This window comes from Pinus tabuliformis, chromosome X, assembly GCF_031772625.1.
Source record: "Pinus tabuliformis cultivar Carrire ecotype Pingquan chromosome X, CPIR1, whole genome shotgun sequence".
NCBI lineage: Eukaryota > Viridiplantae > Streptophyta > Pinopsida > Pinales > Pinaceae > Pinus > Pinus tabuliformis.
In genome coordinates, this window is record NC_142308.1 from 1064931905 (window position 1) to 1064958968 (window position 27064).

Consider the following 27064-nt stretch of genomic DNA (forward strand, 5'->3'; position numbering starts at 1 on the left):
AAGTGAGGTTATTTAATTTTTTCAAATCAATTTGTATTCAAAATTGACAATTTGATAGGTTTTTTATTCATATTTTAAAAAATAATCGCTGGATTTGGACAAGAGCAAGTACCAAAAAAAACTAAATTGTTGACAACTCTCTTTCAAAATACTTTTTTCCCGCACTTTCAAAACCATGGAAAGAAAATTGACCCAAAAATTTTGTTGCATTAAAATGTCGATTTAAGACATACACCATACAATCAGATTAGTAAAAATATTTTCTTAAAGTTATTAAATTCAATTGTAAAACACAATCTTTGATGTAATTTGGATTATTAAGTATTTAATAATAACGTTGAATAAAGATTACAATATAAATTACAATGAATATGAATCACAGGCAAAACCATTAATTTTTTTTATCTGACTTCATTTAAATGTAAAATTCTTTAATCTTAAAATCAACTTTCTTCCGTTATTCAATTGAAGTGATTGTAATTATATATATTTTTTTAAATTGAAATGAATTGAAAAGAAAATGATAACTATGCTCTTACCTAAAATCCTTACCAAAATTTTTGAGCCATATTAGAAAAAGCTAGTTGTAAAAAATTAATTGGAACGAGGTTGAGGAATTGTTAGTATAGTTAAAGGTGGTTGGAATCCAGGCAAAAAAATTCAAAAAATAGTCTTTGAATCATGTTTTTATAGTAGAAATAGATTCAGCATCATCAAAAATTTCTAAGACAACTAAAATTTTGAAATTTAATAACTATAATTTGGATTTACAAAAATCTTTGCCAAATTTTCTCTAAACATAACGAGAATCTCCATAACTTTCATAAACAAAATTTCCATAACTTTCCAGGCAACTCTTCCCGTTGTTACCCTGCGCCAAATTAATTTAAGAGGCATTTCCAAAAAAATTTACTCTTTAAATATCCAGCAGTGAGTTCTTGGGCGTTTGAAAACTGAGTTAACTTGTATTTTAGCGCTAACTAAAATACAGGAGGGAGTATAGATTCTGATTCCCTGCTGCTGTTTTGACTGCATGACAGACTGACCAGCGATACAGTCTTTCTGAATTACTGAAAGCGATGAAAACTGTTTTTATGATAAAGCTAACGGGACGAATGCCGAGCTTGCATTTCAGCTTTTTTACTGTTTCGCTGACGTGACTCGAGATACAGTAAAAAAATTCCGGGTTCATCATAGCTATCATGATGAGTATGACTGTCAGTCATCCTTACGTGCATTGTCATCGATCATGACGATGACGACATTATTCAGATTATTTAAATTTTTCTTTTTTGCAGATGAGTTTCACATAGCTATGGCTCTTCAGCTTATGGAAATGGATCTCAAAAGCAGCACCGACATGGAAACGGTGGAGGAGGTATAAGTTCTTGGAATAAGCTTCCCAAGGTCGGGTGAAGAAGGTATAATGGACCCCATGGAAAGGGCTGCCAAGGTCCTGGGATCGAGTCCAGGGCACAAAAATATGATGGGCTGTTCTTCGTCAGGTGTGAAGGTAGAACCTGAGATTGATGGGCTTCTGGCAAACGCTGGGTATACTGTAAAGGCCTCTGATTTAGCCCATGTTGCACAGAGGCTGGAGCAACTGGAGAGCATTATGGGGACGGTTCAAGACCCGGGAATATCTCATTTGGCTTCCGAGGCTGTGCATTATAACCCCTCGGATTTAGCTGGCTGGATCGAATCAATGTTCGGGGAGCTTAATCCAGGCGCAGACATGCCAGTTCCGTTTGGGGACAGGGGATCTCTGATCGATTCTTCACAGTTTCATAAGCCGATTCAGGATGATCCCAGTCTTTCTGCTATGGACTTGGCGCTCATTCAAGAATATGGCTTGCAGTTTAATGGAAACCAAGCATCTAACCCTCAGGGTTTTTCCCCGGATTCTGATCCCTCTGTTAGATGCAATATTTTCTCTGGACTGCCTCTGCGTTCTGGGGATTCTACCAGACACACGAACTTTCAGGCGCGGAGCTTTAGTGCCCAGTCCAGCGACGAGGGTTCGAGTCTCTCTAGTACCCGCTTGGGAACCGCACAACAGAGCATAGATAACGGAGCGCAAGAATCAGGGATTCGCGTGGTGCACTTGCTTATGGGATGCGCGGAGGCTATACAGAGAAACAATTTGAAGGTAGCCAGCGATTTAGTCAGAGAGATTCGAATGACGGTGAATTCTGCCCCCTGTGGAGCAATGGGCAAAGTAGCTTCCCACTTTGTTGAAGCTCTGGCGCGGCGTATTTGTGGATTGAATGGCGCAGAATCCAATATGTCACAGGCAGATGCGCAATCCGAGATTCTCTACCACCATTTCTACGAGGTTTGCCCTTATCTCAAGTTCGCTCATTTTACCGCAAACCAGGCCATTCTTGAAGCTTTTGAAGGGCACGGCAGCGTCCATGTGATAGACCTAAATTTGATGCACGGCTTACAATGGCCGGCTCTGATTCAGGCCCTAGCTCTCAGGCCCGGCGGGCCGCCTCTTCTGAGATTAACAGCCATTGGACCCCGGCAGCCCGATGGCAGAGACGTGCTGCAAGAAATAGGGATGAAGCTAGCTCAGTTCGCCGAATCTGTTAACGTAGAGTTCGATTTCAGAGGTGTCATGGCCGATAAGCTGGAGGATATAAAGCCCTGGATGTTCCAGGTGAAGCCTGGCGAAGTAGTTGCTGTCAATTCTGTTCTGCAGCTCCACCGTTTGCTTTACATTGATGCCCCTACAGGGTCTTCCCCCATTGATGTAGTCCTCAGGTCCATCGGCAGCCTGAGGCCCAAGATTGTGACAGTTGTTGAGCACGAGGCCAATCACAATGGACCTGTTTTTCTGGACAGATTCGTGGAGGCATTGCATTATTATTCAACTATGTTCGATTCTCTAGAAGCATGCAATGTGCTTCCAAATAGTATGGAGAAATTGTTGGCAGAGTTGTATATTCAGAAAGAGATTTGCAATATTGTTGCGTGTGAAGGTCGTTATAGAATAGAGAGACACGAAACCCTTTCTCATTGGAGGGTACGCTTGGGCAGAGCAGGTTTCAGGCCATCACATTTGGGCTCCAACGCATTTAAACAGGCAAGGATGCTCTTGACCTTGTTTTCTGGAGAAGGTTACACTGTTGAGGAGAATAACGGTTCCCTAACACTGGGCTGGCACAGCCGGCCCCTCATAGCTGCATCTGCATGGCAAGGCTCCTAGGGCTTAGGGTTCAGTTATTTGTATCATCTCTTAGCATCTTTGCAGGCTCAGTAACTGTATAAGAGGAGAATAAATCTCAAAGTTTTACAGTTTTTAAGACAGTTAAATACTCCTATCCTGTGGTGTCTGGATAAACATACCAGAATTAATGAATGCTTCACAACAATGTGATACGTCTTTCTGTCTGGATGAACACATTAAAGCTCAGGATGAAATGCTGGCTCGTAAGATAAATGCTGCCAGAATGATTCAAAATGGCCATGGCTAGGCTAAGCTAAGCACTGATGTAAAGAGTCAATCATTTGATGTAAAAACAATGAGTCAATCATTTACTTATTGTATGGTGCTTAACATGGGCAGAAGCTCATGCCTACACCTCTTTCTTTTTCTGAATGTATTTTCTTCTCCTTCCACTGTCTTCTACGCCTTTTTTCTTCACAAAAGTTGCAAATCCCCTTGTTGAAAATGTAATCTAGCAATTCAGCAATTATATTTACGTGTTTATGAGGTTTTTGAATCTAGCCAGACTGTACAAAACTCAAATCCAGCTACGGAGATTGCTCAGAAATCAAAAAGTTATTCTTTGGCAGAGTAGCATAGAGCACAAATTGCATTTAATTTGCAGTTGGCTTTGGCCAGTGCAGCAGCAGCAGAGTCAGCAGGTATAGGCAGGGAGTTATAACTGCCCTAACTTAAAGCAGTTATTATATATTTAGAGGAGTATAGGAGATTTGATAGTCTCAAAAGCTATTTTAAGCATTTCCCTCTGTAATATTATTCCTTTTACCTTTGTTTCATTAATGTTTAAATATTATGCAAAAAGCTTTGAATGCAGAACTGTGGTGTTTCAAATGAGCAAGTGAAATGGTTCATAACGAGTTATACCATAGAAGCGATAGCCATGGTGAGCGATGCACGTTCTGCTGTACTGTTTTCTCTTGTGCTGGGCTGGTTATTAGAGAGCCACAGAGGTTAGCTAAACAAAATGTATATAGAGTGGTGTTATTGAGATTCGGACTGCGAATTGAGAAATTATTTTTGAATTTTTATGTTTGAACCCCGAGCCTAGAATATAGCTCCTCTTCTAGGTCAGAAAATGTTCGAAATTTTCAAAATATATAAATATGTGTTTATTTATTTAGATATTCAAAGCCAGAAAACTATCAAACTCACACATCCTAATTTAAATATGAAAATAAAATTAATATATAGAATATCAAATGTTAAAGTCATACATGGATACTAACTCTTACTCGCTTCCTGCACCTTCATATGCTAATACAATATCATTCACACATATATTATAAAAATATTATCTTCTTTTGTCATACATGGATACTAACTCTTACTCGCTTCCTGCACCTTCATATGCTAATACAATATCATTCACACATATATTATAAAAATATTATCTTCATAAATAAAGAATTTCCTTTCTTTTTGAAGAGAGAGAATACCGCCTTTATCGGGCGGTATTCTTCGCTCTTTTTTCCGGCCCGATATCCCTCGCAGCTGTTCGATCTTGTCGCAGCAGATCCAGGGCTGAGGTTTGTCGTGCTTGTTGGTGGGACCGTGATGGTTTTGCTACAGTTTCCGTGGTTATTGGGCGTCCGCATTACCACAAGTGGGTTTTCGGAAATGCCTCCAATGCCACTAGCCGTGTAACACGTGGCTCCAAGAAGAGTGAGAATACCGCCTTCATCGGGCGGGTATTCCTCGTGCATCTTTTCAGCCCGATATCCTTTACAACCGTTGGATCTTATGGAAGCAGAGCTACGACTAAAGTTTGTTGTGCTTGTTAGGGGGTTCTGATTTTCTCTCTTGTAAGTTCTCGGGCGGATCTAATGCTTGATGGTCTCTATTTCTCCATCGGGTCCGCTCTTTGTCTTTGTTGGTCATACAGTTTTGTGGGCCCTTAGCCTGGTTCTTGAGCATTTGGCTCAGCGCCCCAAAGTAGGGTGTATGTCAACTCTTTGACATTATGTATTTTATGTAACCATTTTGTAGCTACATATGAATAGAAGGTCCGTCTCTTGCTTGAGCAAAAAAAGAAAGAATAGGTATTGAATGGAATTGAGGTTAAAGTGGAAGTGAAATTTCTTTTATTCGTGGCTTGGCTTTTAGATAGTTATTGTGATACACTTTCAATTTTTTTTTTTTTTTTTTATTGCATTAGTTTTTTTCATGAAAAGAATCTTGGCATCTATTTTTATTTTCCTTCTTTTCCAATCACTCGGGGCCTTCTCTTTGATAAGGCTTTTGGTCTCCACCCTCCATTTACTCATAGTGTCAAGTGCACCAATGAAATGGTGTTCATGTCAAGGGTTTTATCAATCTACATTTCCCACATCCTCATCCATGACAAAGCTCTTGGTCTCCACCCTCCATTAAGCCATAGTGTCTAGTGCATCCATTGAAATGGTGTTCATGTCAAATCTACATTGCCCATATCCTCATCCATGACAAGGCCCTTGGCCTCCACCCTCCACTAAGCCATAATGTCAAGTGCATATAATGAAATGGCCTCCATATCTAGGGTTTTATCAATATGAATCACCCCCATCTTCATATTATAATAGAACATCATAAGATTGTAGTAGACATAATACACAAGAACCATGTAATTAAGGCACCTAGATTCTAGCATGTATAATGGTCATCTTATAGCTAGGGGTGGTGGGTCATAAATTGACGTATTCTAGTAAATTAAAATTAGTTTGAACATTTTTAATATGCTTCAACTTTTGGTGTGTAATTTTTCAAACACACTCCAATTGCGAATTCACGTGACAATTTTTGAGTAGACATCCTAAAAAGCTACAAGTTTATTAAGCATGTAATTTTTGTCAATCTAGTACCCTTTTATCATAGTTTGTCCACCAAACATTTACAGCCAATGAGTTAAAAATAAGGGCTTAATTTATATTTCCATTGAGTAAAAAATAAATAGAAAGGAAAGACATTGAAATTTGAAATATTGAAACAATTTAAAGATTGCATGGCATTGTAGTGGCCCTATGTTGGAGAACGATGTCATAACCAGATATTCCGTTGCACATTTATTTTGAAAATGTTAAACTGTTTAGAGGGAGTTAGTGTAGAAATTCTACAAATTCTCTACAAATCTTGCTCTAAGACCATGTAGAAAATCTGATTGTAGATTAACCCGATAATGTAATATAACCAAGGCAAAATACTATAACCTACTTCTACTATCAATTTGCTTTGCGGAAGCTTAAAGATAGAGCAAGATTGAGCTAAACACATATAACCAAAAGAAGAAGAATCAATGCACAATACACATAATGTAATCTCTACAAATCTTGCTCTAAGACCATGTAGAAAATCTGATTGTAGATTAACCCGATAATGTAATATAACCAAGGCAAAATACTATAACCTACTTCTACTATCAATTTGCTTTGCGGAAGCTTAAAGATAGAGCAAGATTGAGCTAAACACATATAACCAAAAGAAGAAGAATCAATGCACAATACACATGAAAATTCTTTGGGGAAAGCCTCAGCTAAAAATTCCACTATTTGTATTATCATACAAGGTGGAAATACATAAGAATTATACTAAGCCTTAACTCTCACAGCTAGCCAGCTCTCAGTACAATCCTCACAGATGCTCACAGGGAATCAAATCTTCTCTCAAGCCTTCTCCTCTGCCCTCCAAGCTCCTATTTCCTTGCGTTGTTCCTCTGGGATGATATTCTCCAACCAAGTGGAAAACTGATCTCACATCCTGTATGAACTGCGCGATCCTCAAGGAACCTTACCTTGACTGCATGCTTGAGTTTTCTTTATAGGAAAACACATGCAACTGATAGTACACTATCCTTAACATTTAGCTCAACTGGGTCTTTCTCAGAATAGACATGCATGAGTTACTGATGAGGGAATCTTCAGTTAACTGGAGTACACTAGTTGAGTGCATGCATGCATCAATTGACTTTTATCTCTCTATTAGTTCCTCAAATAGTTTGGAACCAATTTAACTGGACTTAACTCAGTAAACTGAGTTAACTAATTACAACTCAAATATAACTCAATCTTATCTCCTTAACTAAGAGATAATCTCCTTAATTTAAGGGATAACTCTTGCATGACTTCAGAAAGACTTCTAACTTGAATTTCTCTAACTAATTAAGTCAAAATAACTTAATTAATTATTTTCAAGTAGCTGGTGAGACTAAATTCGATTTTAATTCACAATTTTAATTCAAGGACATTAAAATTGGAATTTCTGGATTCTATTTTTATCATTTCTTGTTGCTATTTTCAACTCTCCCTCTCAATAAGAAAGGAATTCAAATCGATCCCGATCGTGAACCTTTGGAATGTTATGCATGCAACACTTCTCTCTAGTGTTGTTGCTCCAACAACTCCAGAAACAAAAAAAAAGCATCCAACTTGAATCAGTATGATGCATCTGTCATCAAAGTCTCTGACTGCTATTGCCTCTGTCAACTGAAAACTTTGTGCTTCTGCTGACTCAGGGTTTCTGCATTGTTGTCAATCCTTCTTTTCACTCTTTAGTATCTGACTACTCTAGCCTCTGTCACTTTGATCTCTAACTTCATCAATCCCACTAATTCCTCCCGCTAATATGTACTTTGGGCTCCCGTAGTAAGGTACAATCCATGAGATAAAACCTCTCAATGGACCCTGCCCAATTTCAGCCTTCATGGGACTATCACTTCACATTGCCCCACCTCACACCTGTAGGTATGACTGCATGTGATTCCTCTACCCACTTGGATCGGAATTCCCCCCTAATGGAGGTATCTGCATGAGTGGATCTCTTCACTCGGTCTCCTCTTTGCTTCTCCAATTGTGGCTCCTCCACAATTGTCTGAGACTTCTTCTAGGGCTGCATGTTGAGAGGTAATTTACTCTCCATCTCAACTACCAAGTCTCTAACATTTGTCTTGCTCCTCAAGGCTTTGCATGCATCTTGAACCTCAAGAGCATACAGGTTCTTAACTCGTGAACCGATATGTTTCACCTATCTCGTGGTGATGTATCTAAGGAAAATCTTTCCCTTACTAACAACAACATCGTAGCCTTTGTCCTCCAACATCGCGACCGATACCAAGTTCTTCTTCAATCCAGGCACATACTTCACATCTATCAAGGTAATAGGAGCTCCATGCTCCCTCTAAAAAGCAATAGTGCCCACTACTGAAACATTATACCTTTCGTCATCACCCATCTCTATGTGCATCTTGAGGTCTTTCTCCTCCAAGGCACTAAATAAACTTTTATCGCCAGTCATGTGGAATGAGGCTCCACTGTCAAGATACCAAACACAACCCATCATCGATGACACCATGCATGCGATGAGAGTAAAGTCCATTTCGAACTGAGAGGCTAATGCCTCACCTTCCGATCCTTCCGAGGATCCCTTCTTGGACTTCTTCGATGGGAAATTAGTCGCATAATGTCCCATCTCGTGAAAATTAAAGCATATCACTTTAGACTTGTCACCCTTCTTCCCTCCATGAGAAGAATTCATTTTGGAATGGGAATATTTCCCCTTCTCTTTCCTTGCCTTACTTGCTAAGGCCAAATTTTCTTCATCATCATCCTTGGATGAAGAAACATCTCGAGTGCTCTTCCTAATCTCCTCCTACATCAGATCCGACCACATTCATTCCCAATCCGACAGTTTCTCCCTTCCATTCACAGAGTCCTGGTAGCTATTCCAACTCTTTGGAAGGCCAAGGAGAGCGAGGCTCACCATATCATCATCGATAGTAGTTATTCCCACGCTACTAAGCTCATCTCTGCAGGTGGTGAGCTTGTTCAAATATGTGGAAATAGTATTGCCCTGCTCCATCTTGATTCTTCAAAGTTTATCCTTGAGCGCCAATTTCCTCTGGTCGCTATTGTTCTGGTAGAGGTCCTTCAATTTCTTCCACATTGAATATGGAGTATCCTTCCCATGGAGACTCGAGACAATATGGTCTCGAACTCCCTCAAGGATGATCCGTCTCGCCCTCGCCACATACTTCTTCCACTCAGCCAACTCTTGTGCATTAGTTGAACCTAACTTTGAGATTTCTTGATCAATGAAATCCTTCAAGTTATTGTCTTCTAATACAGCCTCCATGCAATCTTTCCATGCTATGTAATTCGAGCTACCTTTCAAGGCATACTCAAGTCTTAAGCCATAAAACACCATTGGCCAACATTGAAGTATGATAAGAATTCAATTTGCACCTGCAAACCCGAACTTCAAACTTCGAATTATCTTCTTCGTATACTGTTCACAGCTCTTTTAAACTTGATTCTGATACCATGTAGAAATTCTGCATGTTCTCTACAAATCTCGCTCTAAGACCATGTAGAAAATCTGACTGTAGGTTAACCCGATAATGCAATATAACCAAGGCAAAATACTATAACCTACTTCTACTATCAATTTGCTTTGTGGAAGCTTAAATATAGAGCAAGATCGAGTTGAACACATATAACCAGAAGAAGAAGAATCAATGCACAATACACATGAAAATACTTTGGGGAAAGCCTCGGCTAAAAACCCCACTATATGTATTATCATACAAGGTGGAAATACATAAGAATTATACAAATCCTTAGCTCTCACAGCTAGCCATCTCTCAGTAAAATCCTCACAATTGCTCACAGGCAATCAAAACTTCTCTCAAGCCTTCTCCTCTGCCCTCCAAGCTCCGATTTCCTTGCGTTGTTCCTCTGGGATGATCTTTTCCAACCAAGTGGAAAACTGATCTCTCACATTGATCTCACACCCTGTATGAACTACGCAATCCTCAAGGAACCTTACCTTGACTGCATGCATGAGTTTCCTCTATAGGAAAACACATGCAACTGATAGTACACTGTCCTTGACATTTACCTCAACTAGGTCTTTCTCAAAATAGACATGCATGAGTTACTAATGAGGGAATCTTCAATTAACTAGAGTACACTAGTTGAGTGCATGCATGCATCCACTGATTGTTATCTCTCTATTAGTTCCTCAAACAGTTTAGAACTAATTTAGCCGGACTTAACTCAGTAAACTGAGTTAAGTAATTACAACTCAGATATAACTCAATCTTATCTCTTTAATTAAGGGATAATCTCCTTAATTTAAGGGATAACTCTTGCATGACTTCAGAAAGACTTCTAACTTGAATTTCTCCAACTAATTAAGTAAAAAATAACTTAATTAATTATTTTCAAGTAGCTGGTGAGACTAGATTTGTTTTTAATTCAAGGGCAAATTAAAATTGGAATTTCTGGATTCTATTTTTATCATTTCTTGTTGGTATTTTCAACAATTAGTGCCACCATCAAGCACATTGGAGGAATCCATTCATAACTTTGACATCAAATCTAGAACCACAAGAGTAAGAGAATGCAGGGTTGAGGTAGAGCCTTGCTACATGAATGGGATAATGGAGAGTATTGTTCCATCATTACTCAACTTGATATATTGTATCAATTATTGAATCCCTCCTCCCCTTTCTCCTTGTAATAACTATGGAAACTTGCTCCACCCTATCCATGGCCTTATACAAATATCCCATTGTGGGCATATCACCATCAACCAAACAATAAACCTTTCCAAAGGTTTGTTAATGTCTCACACCTCTTGCCCTCTTGGCCAAAAACTCTCTTGGTACTCTAGTTTGACTATGGCTTGCACATTTGGTGTACTATTGTATGCATTGGCATGTTACTCATGTGAAAGAAGCATTTTCTTCATCTCCACCATATAAGTGAGGATAGAGTGACGATAAATGAAGTTGTTGGGTGAAAAATTTGATTACATTACACATCAACTCTTTGTTGTCATGAAATGCCCTACTGTGGCCAAGGAGAAATGTGCGATTGTATATAAATTTGGTGATGCTTCTAGCCAATTTAGTGATATCCTTGATCTAAGAAATTTTTTCCTTGTCCTCTATAATCAAATTGATACAATGAGTGGCATAAGGCATCCAATAGAAGGTTCAAAACCTCTCCTTAAGAAAATTGCTAGTAATTACATAATTAACAGTGATATCTACCATGACTTGCACAACATGCTACAAGCCTTGGACAAACCCACCTAACAACTCAAATAGGAACTATATAGTTTTAACCTATAGAAATGCATCAATATATTCTATAAACATTGTCCCCTTTGGCAATAACCAAGAATTTGAGAATGGCCATGTACTTCCTGTTTGTCCAATAAGTGACATCACAATGCATTCAATGGTCTCCCACAGTTCCCTAAGCTCATCTAATATGCGAGTGCAATTAAGGTTTTCCCCTTGAAGGAGACACCATCTCAAGTCCTTATAGTTAGGGCCTTGTACATGGGACTAAAAATAGAAATGGATTGGAACTTTCACTAGTAGGAGATGTTTTTAGAGAAGCTGAAATAAATTGTATTTTATAGAAAACTTATGGACATAATCTTGTCAACTTCCTCCTTCTCCCTTATTTTAACCAACAACCTAATAGAAGGTTGTGCCTTAGAAACATACCTTGGAACAAAGAAAGGCTTGTTAAGGGTATTGTGAAAGGTGTGGCCAAGGATTGGGTTTCACTCCCTAGGTTGGGTTCGCACCCCTGATGAGTATGTTTTTTCCAAGTTTTTTCTACTCCTCTCACCACAATTTTAAACATGAACAATTCCCTCTCATATTTATTCTTATTAATATCAAGAATTTATTGAGTGGCAATAATGATGACCTCTACAGTAGATGCAAGGAAAATTTCCAAATCATGCCTTGTAATTTTGGCAAGGTGGTATTTCAAGTGAATGATTCTATTGTTCATTTTCTTTCCATGCAACTTTCAAATCAATTTTTTATTATTATTATGAGGGTCAAGTATATCACTTATTTTCATGGTGGGTCCATGCCTTTGGCATTTCAAAGAGAATTGATTAAACCTAGGGCATGAAAAAAAATGGGAATCATCACAAAAGAGTGTTGCAAGTAAAAGTAAGCCTTAAAGAAATATCAAGTCTCCCATTACAAATTCAAAAGAAGAGGCAAAACTAATGGATATTGCAAACCTTATCCTAAATCTTGAAAAATAAACAAAATGCAAACATAATTTTTTGTATTTCATAGGAATATGGAAACAATATATTTGAATCAATTGCCACTTCATAATAGCTCATCAATGGTGATGAAAACACTTGGTTTCTCCTTGTTAGCTAAAGCTAAAATGGTGAGAAAATCATTTATTCTCAATTCCAAATCAATTTCAAATTAAGGTTAAAAAAAACTAAAAATAGGTTTTAAAGGGTTATTGGTGTAGCTAGGGAGAATATTTTCCATTGATACATGAGCATATAAAAAAGTATCATGACAATATTGATAATTTGAAAATATCATGATATTTTAAGGAGACAATATCAACATCTTTCGAAAACTTGTAATTTATCATGATATCAACAAAATTGGTTTGAACATTTCTCTTCATTTTTTTTTGTTAATGTTGCTTTTCTTTTGAGCTTGAATGTTTTAGTTTCTTGTTTCAAAGTTTAAAGAGTTTTGATTTTACAGTGTTTCGAGGTTTCAACTTCAACAAATGCATTTAAAAGAGCCAATCATTATTCATTCTCAGTGTAAGCAAGGCTTGACAAGTGAATGCTTATGCATGCAGTTATGGTAATTATGCTTTCTATGTGCCATTATTATAGGCTTATCTACCGGGCCTTCACTTAGTCGGCCTATGTCACAACACTTGTGTTCATGGGGTACTAAAGAACACATCTAATCTCACTAAATATTGACAAAACTTCCCAAAATCATTTTGTTGAACCCGATTGTTAATACATCTTTCTAATAAAAATATTTTAGTTTTAATAAATATTCCCTATTTTACCGAATACCACTTTGTATACCTCTTAGTACCCATAAACCCCCTATTCCACCATTCCCTCAATACCTATACTATATGGATATTATTCTTCACAATTTAAAAACCCCCTTTATGAATGAATGTGATAAGTATTGGTCAATAAGGTGAATGACATCGATTCGATCTAAACCTTAACTCTGATCGATGCCTGTCACCCTTAATGTTCTTTGGTTGCTATGGAAATCCCTTTCTTTAACTCGAAACTAGTGGAGCTAAACCTCAACTCCTAAGTCCCCCCAAATAGAATGCTAAACTCTAGCCCATTTTTTATCAAACCAATCACTATAACTAGTGCCTTATAAATCCACATTATATTGCCAAATAATTATGCCACCATGTGATCAAGAACTATGTCCAAGCACCTATCAAATATCAGATCCTATACTTTTGTTCCTATTTGTTTCTATTCAAAAGTCTTGGTATAAAATGCTTTATTTAACATACAATTTCTCATCATCAAATATTCTCATTATGGAACCTGGACCACATGATTATTTATTTTGCATGCTTTGTTCATTCTTCATTATCAAACACTCTATTATGAAACCCTCCACATTAGTTCAGAAACTTTGATATGGAAGTCTTTATTAAATGGAAACTTTTCCTAATTATTTACACTTTCACGATAGAAGGCTAACACTTTGGATTATCAAAGGTCAAAGCACTGGGATTTATACTTTTTTTCCATGAGAAAAGTATGGTAGATGAATGCCTTTTGACAAAACTCTTTTTGAATTTAGGTTTCTGTGATCCGTATCAAGTTTATACAGAAGATTTTTTAGAGAAAATCACATCATAATTCATTTGTTGACGCGTTTCAAACCAACAAGTGTGGTTCATCGTCAGGACAAGTTGAAGAACCAGATCATGGCTACATGTTAAATAGAGAGAGCAGATCATTCCAACTACTATATTTGACCAGGAAACGACTATATTAGCCATTTCCTGGTCCAATATAGCCGTTTCCTAGTCAAATATAGCCGTTGGACTTATTTGCTCTCTCTATTTAACCTGTAGCCATGATATGGTTCTTCAACCTGGCCTGACAATGAATCACACTTATTGGTTCGAAACACGACGACAAATGAATTATGATGTGATTTTCTCCGAAAACTCTTCTCTAAAAAATCTTTTTGTTAGTGATCTCTCGTAAGATGATGATATCAAAACAATGAATACTAGAAATTTCCACCTGCACACACCTTGCTTTTGTTTTAGTATAAGAACCCTGCAATGGAACCCTACAACACAAGAGGATTATCTTAGTATGGGAAATTTTCTTTTTAACCTCACTACCAAAAGGCTTAAGTCCCGTGTGGGAACTTTGTAACGGAACCATTGAACAAGAGTTTTCATTGATGTCAAGCACAAGGATATTGTTGAGCATGTTGGTAGTGGCAAGTTCAGGGGGAGCCTAGTGTTATCTCTTAGAGGAAACCCGGTTGCAGGAAAACCTCTAAGGTAACCTCGAACCTCTTTGAGGTTGAATGATGGCCCTTCAACCTAGATAAGGATCTCTCCCTAAAAAAATAACTACTCAAAGTCACTGTAGTAGAAGGTTTGCAATTGAGTCCTATGGCAATATTTATCAAAAAATGATTGAAATTTGGTTGGGCTATGTGAAAGTTGCACTATTGGGCATGGAGTCTAACCCAATCAGGTTTTATACAAACACAAATTTGATGAGAAAAACACAAAAGCAAGTTAAATGATTTGGAGGAAGATGAAGGAAATTAATGTAAGGGTTAGGTGAAAAACAATTATTAATGCTTGAGAAATAAAGAAAAAGGAGCATAAAATATGAATCCCAATCTCATACTCTTTTTATTAGATGTGAGGAAATATAAAACAAAACAAAAACAGATAGGAAAATACATCACATGAATTTCTATAAATGCTCATAAAGACTGTTTTCATTAACGATATGCTCAAAATACATAAGGATGCTAAAACTTAGATAAACACCAACCCTTTCTTCTTCTACAATCTTTGCTTATATAAACAATATCATAGCTGAAACATGTTTTTAGCTCAAAAATAATTTGTAATCCAATAATAGAAGTATAATTCTCTTAGGTACATGCATATGGAACTTTCCAAACCTATCTGCATCTAAAGATCATGTTGTTGCTGGAGTCAAGGCTGGAGATAAGGATCAACAAGTCAAATTTGGTGAGGAGGCATCCAAGTCAACAACTGTCATGAGATTTTTCCTCATGAAATCTTGAAAAATAGGGTCCAATGATCCCTTCAAAAATCCAAAACCGTGATAGTTGTTAGAAAACTGAGAGGTTGTTTTACATGGGTTTGTTGTGGATAAAAACCTATTTCGACTTTGAAAAATCCGTTCTCATTTGTTTGGAAAGACTGCCCGAAATTACTATGTTGTACAGGAAAAAAATTGAGTTTTAACTTACCATTTTTATAGAAATGCTCTGCTACTTCCATTGTCAACGCATTTTCCTTTTTTTATTTTCAAACACACGATAACACTGACACTCTTGTTGTCAACGCATTTTAAAATTTTTCAAAACTTCAGTAATGTTGACACTCTTGTTGTCAACGCTTTAAAAAAGTATAGACTAAAAAATGTGATAGCACCTGGTAAGTGTGTTGATGTGAGTTGTTGTCTAGCCAAGGTCAAGGATAAAAGTAATATATTTGAGGGAATTTCTATTTTAGTACTTAGCCCCAATGAGGAAACTACATGTTCAATTGGATATCCCTCATCGATACCTTTCTAGTAGTATATGGAACTTCTCCTAGAATTCCCAAGGAATCAAGAGAAAAATGAATTTGAAGTAATGCAAGGTTCCAAGATTGGGAAAAGTTTCTCCCTCAAGCAATGTATCTAGGTCTCAATATTGTATCTAGATGCTTCCACATATCTGGGTATCTTCATTCTTTTCAGAATATATGGACTCTTTGGGATATATGGGAACTTCAACATATTTGGATGTCTCAGCATATCCAGGCCTCTTCGGTGTATTTGAGTATTTGGGCCTCTAGGCACGTAGTAATTTTTCCAAATTCCAAAATAGTTAGATATCAGATTTTCTCATTCATAGGTGGTGGACCCCAACTGACATGGTAGTACAAATAGGATGACAGATGGTGCCAAGTGGTAGAAACATAGCAACGATGATGACATGACACTATATGAGCATGATACATGACAAGAACATTTGGGCCTTTTGGGTGTCCAAGTTGTCATATTCTGAGTGACACATGGCAATGACATGTGGCAGAAAGAGGACATGGTAGATGATGTGGTAGTGAGATGGTAGAAATAACATGGTAAGATATCCATGTGGAAAATTTTGATTGGCTCTTGGAGTTTTGACTTTGTAGCTCTCGAAGCCTCAGGATTCCCACCAGGGCCTAGTTTGGTGAAGTTTTTCAATGTATTATCCTTTGGCTAAAATAGAAGAAAATAAGCCTTCTCTCCCCAAAACAAAAGGAGGCCCAAGTTCATAGTTATCCGCCCTATGTAGGTATCCGTGGTTTGAGAAATATGTCTGTGCCATCTGGATATATGGTGAATCTAGGAGTATAGAAGGTTACTTATAGACCCATATCTTGGATATGTTGTGTAACCATTTAGCTTGCAGTCCCATCTCTTGGTCCCATGAGATGTCAAATGATGATTGGTGCTAAAGGAGTAATTGTGTTTGTGAAGAACTTGGATAATTAGTGATTTGATTCACACAGGTGGTCCTCGATCCAAATTATGTGGTTAAACATCGAGGTTTAGACATTGGTCATACTTCCATTTAAAATATATACAACTTATTCGGTGATCCAGACTTTGAGAAAGTGTGCACCATAAGAAAATATTTGGATTCCCAAATATCTTAAGCTCGCAATTTAAGGATGTTGTCCCATCAACTCGTCATATGGGATAATGTTGAATCCCTTGAGATAGACTTAAAAGTAATATGGGTTGAAAAGTATTCAGGTCTAGCTTAATTTTCCATGATCAAATGGAACCAGATCTATGTATTTAGAACTATGGTCATATATTATGGTCATATGAATTAATTGTTGAAGCCCCAAACATCTAAGGAGGCAAGCTATATCCAAGTCATCCAGACTAGATTTCCAGCAAGGAAATATATAGGTTGCTTGTTTGAATTGTTGGTCCTGCTATGGATGGTTACCTTAAAAAGTCTAAATAAGCTAGATCACTTTGGAATTGGGTGTGGGTCTTGTTGTGAAGAAGTACACAAGAAGTCTTGTGGAGCGACAATGATGACATCTTAAGCGATGAGCACAGTGGTCAACAACAAATAAGCCATAGGGCCAAAAGCACCTTTAGTTTACAATTTTTTTATCGGTTTTGGATTGCAAGATGGAAGTTTTCATCTATTGATCTAAGGCTTTTTGTTTAAAGAAGTTGAACTTATTAAATTTGTGGTGGAAGATTGAGTAGATAAGTGTTATGGATCTAGTTTGAAAGAATGTGAAAAGTGGTCTACTATGATTTGGTGAAGGATGTTGGTGCCTCAATCAGGTTGGAACCTATAATAAGTTGGAGCTTGTAGATTTTGAAGGTTGGTGCCTCAATTGGGTTGGAGCCTACGACAAGTTAATGCTTGCAAATTTTAGAGGTTGGTGCCTCAATCAGGTTGGAGCCTACAAGAAGTTGATGGTTGCATATCTTTGGGCTTTGGCGTAGAAATTCTCACTGTAGATTAACCTGATTATGCAATAGACTAAAGTAAAATACTTAATCTACTTTTACAATCAAACTTGCGAAAGATTAATCGATTTGAGAAAGATCAAACAAAACACATATAACAGAGAAGAAGAATCAATACACATGAAACACAGAAGAATACTCTGGGGAAAGCCTCAGCTAAAAACCCCGCTATCTATATTATCATACAAGTGGAAATATCTCAGGATTACACAAAGCTTTAGCTCTCATAGCTATCAAACTCTCAGTACAATCCCTCACTACTACTCATAGACAGAATAAACAACTCATATGCCTGCTTCTCTGTCCTCCAAGCCTCCTATTTCCTTGTGTAGTTTTCCCTAGGTTCTCCAGCTGTAACCTTGTGTGACACTGCTCCAACACACTGTAAAACTACACAAATATCAAGGAATGAATTCCTTCTACATAAAAGAAATTTTCTTATAGGAAAACTCTTGCAACTGATAGTACACTGCCCCTGCTTTTAATCTTAATTGGGTCTTTTTCTGAACTGACATGCATGAGTTATTTATGAGAGAATATTCAGTTATCTAGAGTACACTAGTTTCATGCATGCATGTATTAACTCACTGAACTCAAAAGTAGTTCCTCAAACTGTTTGGAACTAATTTAACTGGACTTAACTCAGTTAATTGAGCTAACTAATTACAACTCAAGTACAACTCATCCTTATCTCCTTAATTAAGGGATAACTTCCTCAATCAAATGGATAATTGTTGCATGACTTCACAAAGACTTCTAGCTTGAATTTCTCCAACTAATTAACTCAAGATGAATTAATTAATTATTTTTCAAATAGTTGGTGAGACTAAATTTGAATTTTAATTCAAGGACAAATTAGAATTGGAATATTCTTGTTGCCACATTTCAATACTCCCTTTCAACAAGAAAGGGATTATCTACTACCCCGATCCTGTCACTATGGAACTCGAATTTACACTTTCACAACGCCTTAGTCAAAATATGAGCATATTTCTCCTCGGTCGAAATATACTGCAACAAAATGATCCTCCTCGCCACACAGTCCCTGAGATGATGATATCGAATGTCGATGTGCTTGGACCTATCATGAAATACTAGATTCTCAGAGAGTTTGATACAACTCTGATTATCACAATAGATCACAGTTGAATCCATCCTCTGATCAAACAAACCAACTAGAATTTTCCACATCCAAATGGCTCACATGTTGCCTGACTTGTAGCCATGTATTCATCCTCTACTGAGCTGAGTGCAAGAAACCTCTGTTTCCTGCTATACCAAGAAACTGCAGCTGACCCAAGGTTGAAAATTCCTCCTGATATTCTCTTCCAATCTGATGGATTCCTTGCCCAATTTGCATCAATGAAGCCCTATGGCTTCACTCCCTCTATCCTTCTGTACCATAATCCATACTGATATGTGCCTCTGAGGTATCTCAAAACATGCTTAGCTTCCTTCCAAAACATCTTGGTAGGCTGAACCATAGCTTGAATCAGCTAGTTCACTGCATAGCACAAATATGGTCGTGTGTTCTCTAAGTACATCAGTGAACCCACAAGCTGCCAATACACAGTGGATTCTACTACTTCTCCTAAAGTAGCATCCTCCTTCCTCCAATTACCTGCATGGGCTTGCACTTCTCCATGTGGAATCTCCTGATTATCTCATTGGCATACTTGCCTTGAGATACAAACAACTCCCCATCCTTCTACCACACTTCCATGCCAAGGAAGTAGTGCATGAGACCCATGTCTTTCATCTCGAATTCTCTTTCAAGGTCCTCCTTGCAAGACATGATCAAATTATCATCACCTGTCAATATGAGAACATCAACATAAAGAACAATGATCAGTTACTTACCTTCTACCATGATGTGGTACAGGTTTGCATCCGCTTCACTCTTTGTGAAGCCCAACCTAGTGAAGTAGTTGTAGATCCTGGTGTACCAAGCACGAGGTGCTTGCTTTAGCCCGTACAAAGCTCTCTTGAGTCGGCACACATGGGACTCACGATCAAAGGTCTTAAAACCTTTCAGCTTCTCTATGTATGCTTCTTCCTCAATCTTGCCATTGGGGAATGCAATCTTCACATTCATCTAATGGATCTTCCAACCCATCTGTGCTGATAGTGCCAACATCGATCTGATAGATGAGTACCATGCTATAGGAGAAAAGGTCTCATCATAGTCGATCCCTCGACCTGTGAGAAACCACGGGCAACAAATCTTGCCTTATGTTTCTCCACACTACCACCAGCAGCTTGCTTTACCTTGTAAAGCCAACGGGAACTCACAACTGACTTGTTCTTCGGTCTTCGAACCACATCCCAAACACTGTTCTGAACTATGGAGTCATACTCCTCCACCATAGCATCAACCCAAATCGGTTGTTGCACTGCTTCCTCAAAGGAAGATGGCTCAGTCTCAACACATTTCCCAACAAGGGCCATGTATCCAGTGTACCTATCAGGTGACCTCCTCTGTCTGCGCTAAGAAGATGGTTCTCCCACATTATCTCTCGCATGCGACAACAATCTGTTAGCTTCTCTAGTTCACTTTCAACCCTCTTTGGAAGACTATGCTTGAGTGGATGTATCACTCCTAGAACCTTTGCATGTGGCTACTCCTCATTAGTCTAAGGCTCCTCCTCCTTAGCAACCAAAAGTTCCTCTACAGCCTGTAGTTGGATCTCCCTCTCAAGGGAAATTCGCATGGCCTTCTGCTCATCAAACTTGAGATATTTGTGAACCACTATCCTCCAACTGGTAGGCAAGTACACCCAATAGTTGTGGGGTGTATCAGTGTACCCCACAAGTATCCCCAACTCAGTTGCCGGCTCAAGTTTCTTCCAAGCATCCTTGGTCACATGGCAATATACCGATGAGCCAAAGATCCTGAAGTGACCCACATTTGGTCTCTTCCCGGAAAAATCTTCCTCTGGTGTCTTTATTCCAAGAATGCAATGTGGACTTCTATTCTATAATTAGACTGTTGTATTGCATGCCTCAGCCCACAAATGAAGTGGTAGGCCTTGGTCATGAAACATCACCTGAGTTTCCCCCACTATCGTTATGTTCTTCCTCTTGACCACCCCATTTTTCTGTGGGTTATGAGGTGCCATCAACTCCCGTTTAATTCCTTCTTCTACACAAAAGTCCTTAAACTCTTGAGAGACATACTCTCCACCATTGTCGCTTCTCAAGGCCTTGATCTTCTTCCCTGATTCTTTCTCAACCAAAGCTTTGAACTCACAAAACTTTGAGAACGTTTGATCCTTCTTCTGCATGAAATAGATCCAGCATTTATGAGAAAAATCATTAATGAAAATCACATAATACCTTTGTTTCACGGTGGATGCTGTTGAGAATGGTCCACACACATCAGTATGAACTCGCTCCATGATTGCTTCAGCTCGACTGTCTCAATCATGAAAGGAAGACTTGGCATACTTTCCCAAGGTACAACCTTTGCATGTGTCCACTTGCTCAAGTTTACCTTTGGGAATTCTAGTAGAGATCTGCTGCATTATCTTCAAGGCCCCATGATGCAAGCGGCCCAACTTCCTATGCCATAACTCGCTAATGTCTTGGCTTTGCACCAATTTTGCTTTCGAACTCAATGCAACACAGTCATGTATCTCTAGCTTATAGAGATTCTTCACTCGAATCCCAATCCTCTTGGTCTAACCCATGGCTATGTGTCTTAGGAATGCCTTTCCTTTACTGAAGACAACATTGTAGCCTTTGTCCTCCAACATCATGATCGATACCAAGTTCTTCTTCAGTCCAGGCACATACTTTACATAAATCAGGGTGAGAGGAGCTCCATGCTCTCTCTAAAAAGCAACCGCGCCTTCTCCTGAAACACAGTAATTTCCATCATCGCCCATCTCTATGCGCATCTTGAGGTATTTCTCCTCCAAGGTACTGAATAAACTTTTATCACCAGTCATGTGGAATGAGGCTCCACTATCCAGATACCAAACACAACCCACCATCGATGAAACCATGCATGCGATGAGGGTAAAATCCAATTTGAATTGAGAGGCTAATGCCTCACCTTCTGATCCTTTCGAGGATCCCTTCTTGGATTTCTTCAATGGGAAATTAGTTGCATAATGGCCCACCTCATGACAATTAAAGCATCTCACTTTAGATTTTTCAATATTCTTCCCTCCATGAGAAGAACTCTATTTTGAATGGGAAGCCTTCCCTTTCCCTTTCCTTGCCTTACTTGCTAAGGCTAGATTTTCTTCATCATCATGCTTAGATGAAGAACCATCTCTAGTGCTCCTCCTGATCTCCTCCTACATCAGATCCGACCACAGTCATTCCTAATCCGGTAGTTTCTCTCTTCCATTCATTGAGTCCTGGTAGCTATTCCAACTCTTTGGAAGACTGAGGAGAGAAAGGATCACCATATCATCATCAACTGTCGCTATTCCCACACTACCAAGCTCATCTCTGTAGGTGGTGAGCTTGTTTAGATATGTAGAAATAGTGTCGCCCTTTTCACACTTGATTTTCTGAATCTTATCCTTGAGTGCCAGTTTCCTTTGGTCGCTACTGTTATGATATAGGTCCTCCAATTTCTTCCACATTAAAAATGGAGCCTCTTTCCCATGGATACTCGAGACAATATGGTCTCGAACTCCCTCCAGAAGAATCCTTCTCGCCTTCGCCACACACTTCTTCCATTCCGCCAATTCTTGTGCATTAGCTGCAACTAGCTTGGGGATTTCTTGATCAATGAGATCATTCAAACCATTGTCTTCTAATACCCCTTCCATGCGATCCTTCCATGCTATGTAATTCGAGTTGCCATCCAGTGCATACTCGGGTCTCAAGCCATTGAACGCCATTGGTGAACTTTGAGGTGTGATAAGAATTTGATTTTGTACCTGCAATCAAGAACTTCAAATTTTGAATTTTCCCTTCTCAGTATGTTGTTCATAGCTCTGATCACCTTTGCTTCTGTAGCATGTAGAAATTCTCACTGTAGATTAAACTGATTATGCAATAGAATAAAGCAAAATACTTAATCTACTTCCACAATCAAACTTGCGGAAGCTTTATTGATTTGAGCAAGATAAAACAGAACACATATAACAGAGAAGAAGAATCAATACACATGAAACACAGAAGAATACTCTGGGGAAAGCCTCAGCTAAAAACCCTGCTATCTGTATTAGCATAGAAGTGGAAATATCTCAGGATTACACAAAGCTTTAGCTCTCACAACTATCCAGCTCTCAGTACAATCACTCACTGCTGCTCATAGACAGAATAGACAACTCATATGCCTGCTCCTTTGTCCACCAAGCCTCCTATTTCCTTGCGCAATTTTCCCTGGGTGCTCCAGCTGTAACCTTGTGTGACACTAATCTCACACAATGCTCCAAAACACTATAAACCTGTGTAAATCTCAAGGAATGAATTCCTTCTGCATGCAAGATATTTTCTTATAGGAAAATTCGCAATTGATAGTATGTTTTCCTTTCCTTTAATCTTAATTGGGTCTTTGTCTGAACTGACATGCATGAGCTATTTATGAGAGAATATTCAGTTATTTGGAGTACACTAGTTTCATGCATGCATGCATTAATTGACTGAACTCACAATTAGCTCCTCAAACTGTTTGGAACTAATTTAACTGGACTTAACTCAGTTAACTGAGCTAACTAATTACAACTCAAATACAACTCATTCTTATCTCCTTAATTAAAGGATAACTTCCTCAATCAAAGGGATAACTGTTGCATGACTTCAAAAAGACTTCTAGCTTGAATTTCTCCAACTAATTAACTCGATATGAATTAATTAATTATTTCTCAAATAGCCGGTGAGACTAAATTCGAATTTTAATTCTCAATTTTAATTCAAGGACAAATTAAAATTGGAGTATTCTTGTTGCCACATTTCAACATTTGGTGTCTCCAGTAGGTTGGTCCTTGCAAATGAACTTTGGGGTTGGTGCCTCTAGTAGATTGGTTCCTGCAAATTGACTTCAGGGGTCGTGCCTCCAAAAAGTTGGCATCTGCAAATTTATTTTGGGGGTTGGTGCCTGCAAGTTAATGTAATACAATGTTAAATACGAAAATAATGTTTGTGGTTTTCTCTCATAAGGGTTTCCACGTATATTTGGTGTTCATGTGTATTTTTTCCCCAAGGAAAAATCATAATTTTACTATTAAAAAAATAAAACTACATGTTGTATATGCTCAAGAGAGTTCAATCATACCAGTCAAAGTTGGTGCACCAAAAAAAACAATGATATAAAGCAACAACATAGAACATGAAAAAGTGTTGAGAAATCTAGGGCATCATAAGTTAGGAGAATTCTCTTCTTGTAATTGCTTGTGATATACTTTTCCTTCTTGAATTGTGATTTTCTCTTTGTTATGTTATTATTGTGTTCTTATTATTAAGATAATTACCAAATGAACCATAGAAGACAAGAGACACAGTATGTAGGCTTGTCAGCCAGGGAAAAAACCTCTCATTCTTCAAGATGAAAACCTGATCAGAAATTCTTCTTATAGATCTTCAATTGACGAATACCAAGACTATGAAAAAGACCCTTGATTCTAGTATCCTCTTAAGACCCTTGTCACTAGCCTTGATGCTGTGCCTCTTCTCCTTCTCGGCTTCTTCTAGGTCTCTAACTGCTCTTCTCAACTTCTTCTAGAGAATCTCAGTCTCTTTTCTTCCACATTTCTCTTTTCAGCTTCCCTATAGAATCTTGGTCTCTTAGGTTAACCCTATTTTAGAAACCCTAGAACAATCTTCACTCCTTGATAAGTTTGTCCAAGAGAGAGACCTATATCACTTCTTCTCAGCTTCTTCTTATGAGATCATATACCCAAACAAGGTCACTCCAATGAAGCAGCAAGTTCTTTGACCTTCTATTTATGTCTTCAGACTTGCTTCCTTCGTACATGGGAGAGTATCTAAGCCCAAATCAGAAATCCCAAAAGAATCCCTTCCTTCACTATCCTTTATTTTTTCTTTGCTTCTCTCTTCTAGTCCTTTCTTCGTACTTATTCTTGTAGGCTCTTATTCACCGAATTGCTTGACTTCAAGTGAGGCTGGGTGTGGCTATATAGACACATTGTCTCATGTCCCTTAGGATGATATAATCACTTGAGGGAGAGTTGACATGATATTCTAGGTTTCTCCATTCATTGTAGGCCAACTTGAAGAGGGCTAGTGATAAGGTCTTGGAGGAATACTTTACAAAGACAAGTGTGACTCTTTACAATGTGTAACATGAGTTCATTACATGACAATGACTCTTTTATTCTCTTATTATTAGATGACAAAATTCCTAAAGGCTCTCAATGGGAGCCTTGACTAAAAAGTAAAATATCTTTCTCATGAAACCCATGATGCAAGTATTACAATAATTTTATTTTTCTTCTTTACATCTCTTTACATAAAATCACAGTTACATGTCATTATGAATATCGAACCTAGTTACACTTCTCAACACTCCCTCTTAACTAGGGAGGTATTCATAATAGTACTTGGTCATTCCCAATCTGAAGAAATTCTCATAAGAAGAATTAGATTAGTAACCCATTTTTTAGCATAATATTAACCAACATTGTTACATAGCAAGGCCTTGAATACAACTCTTTCTCTCCACAATATCTGAGCTCAATCCTAGCGAGACCAATGATTTATAGACAATCTCATCATTGTCTCTCTCGGAACATACCCTACCCAGGTACTCAGGGTGTGTTCCATGAGGACTATTCTTATCTTGGACTCCCCAACCCTCAAAGAATAATGATCCTCCATGACTACTCTTCTCTTAGATTCCCTATCTCATCCTCAAAGAGTATCAGACGCCAAATGATTACCCAATACTTTAATTCTGTCTTCCCAGGTGAAGACCATAATGATGTGTCTATCTCTGCCTCTCAATTAGAGAGGAAATATCTATTCCACTAAAGGAATTTACTCATTCCTACACAAGGAATGTACCTAAGATCCCTCTTGGCTTAGAAATTTGTCCCTCTCAAGATAGGTACCTTCAAAAACTCCTTAGGTGGAGATGATGGGACAACCAACTGCTTGAAGAACTCCTTTATTTGATGTCATGAGTTTCTTCTTTGTTGTGGAGCCTTAATATTTTGGGACTTCTTCTAGGGCATAGACCATCCATCAGTCATGTCACCATTACTTTCATCATGAAGTGATCCATTAACCTTCATCTGGAATTGCTTCATGGTATCCTACCTTCATCAGGCTTTCTTTTCTGGAAGGTTCCTACATCCTTCTACATGGTTCTTCATGGAAGACATTTATAGTTCTTCTCTTTGGTAGCCCTGCATAAGCCCATACAAATACTAGTTTATAAGTAATGAATACTTAAATCATAATTACCTTTGTGAGGGTGTTTCTTCACGACATCTTCCTGTAGGCATCAACATCTTGCATACATGTTGACACATCTCCTAAAGATATGTCTTGTCAAGGGTCACCATATTTTTCCAAAATTTCATTAGAGTCTTCATATATTTTTGGGAGATGTCATAGTCAAATCTTCTTGGTCCTTCAGATGTTGACTTCTTTTACCACAATTGCATAGCCTCATGATCTCTTCCTTCCTTTCTTTCACACATTTCTTTCCCAGGAGCTTTAGAGTCCCTCAGTTGTAATCAAACAGCTCATACTTCCATATGAGGACATATTATGTTGATTTCATCTAATAAATATGCAACTCATGCATTCTAGCATTCTTTTTAGGGAGGATATTCCTTCTTTAATCGTGCCTCTTAAGAGCCATGATCCATGTTATCTGCATGACTTTCACAATATTAAATTTGAGAATACATATCTAATCTTTCCTTTGGGCCATCGATACTTCATGCAACAACTTCCTTTGAATGAAGGAATTCATTCCCTTGATCTACTTCACTGTCATGTTATCATATCATCATTCTATGAATTCCATAGGACCAGAATTCTTGAAGAAACACTTACTTTTCCTCTTGATCGAAGAATCTTATATTGAATATTCTATTAAAGGATTTTGGGGATCTTGCGTATCCTATCTTTCCAATGTTATCTTTTGAAATATGTATGATAACCCTTTTTCCATATGACTTCTTACAATTATCATTTGGTCTTTCAATGAGGTTTCCTAGAGCTATATCCTACATAGTTTACTTTCATAGGTTTTTTTCCAGAGATCCACCATATTACATATGTCACGAGCTCTTACTTCTAATTATTTTTACCATGATG

General features: G+C 38.0%; 1 protein-coding gene across 1 annotated transcript; it reads left to right on the forward strand.

Moving 5' to 3' along the window:
* Positions 1-1310: 1310 nt before the first annotated feature.
* On the forward strand, positions 1311-3624 carry LOC149143491 (DELLA protein GAI-like). The gene has a single exon (XM_089453358.1). The coding sequence runs from the start codon at positions 1427-1429 to the stop codon at positions 3209-3211; it is 1785 nt and encodes a 594-aa protein (XP_089309484.1). The 5' UTR covers positions 1311-1426; the 3' UTR covers positions 3212-3624.
* Positions 3625-27064: the final 23440 nt, after the last annotated feature.

Bases quoted from the DNA above. Each gene is read 5' to 3' on its own strand.
- LOC149143491 (XM_089453358.1), top strand. From the start codon at position 1,427: ATGGACCCCATGGAAAGGGCTGCCAAGGTCCTGGGATCGAGTCCAGGG.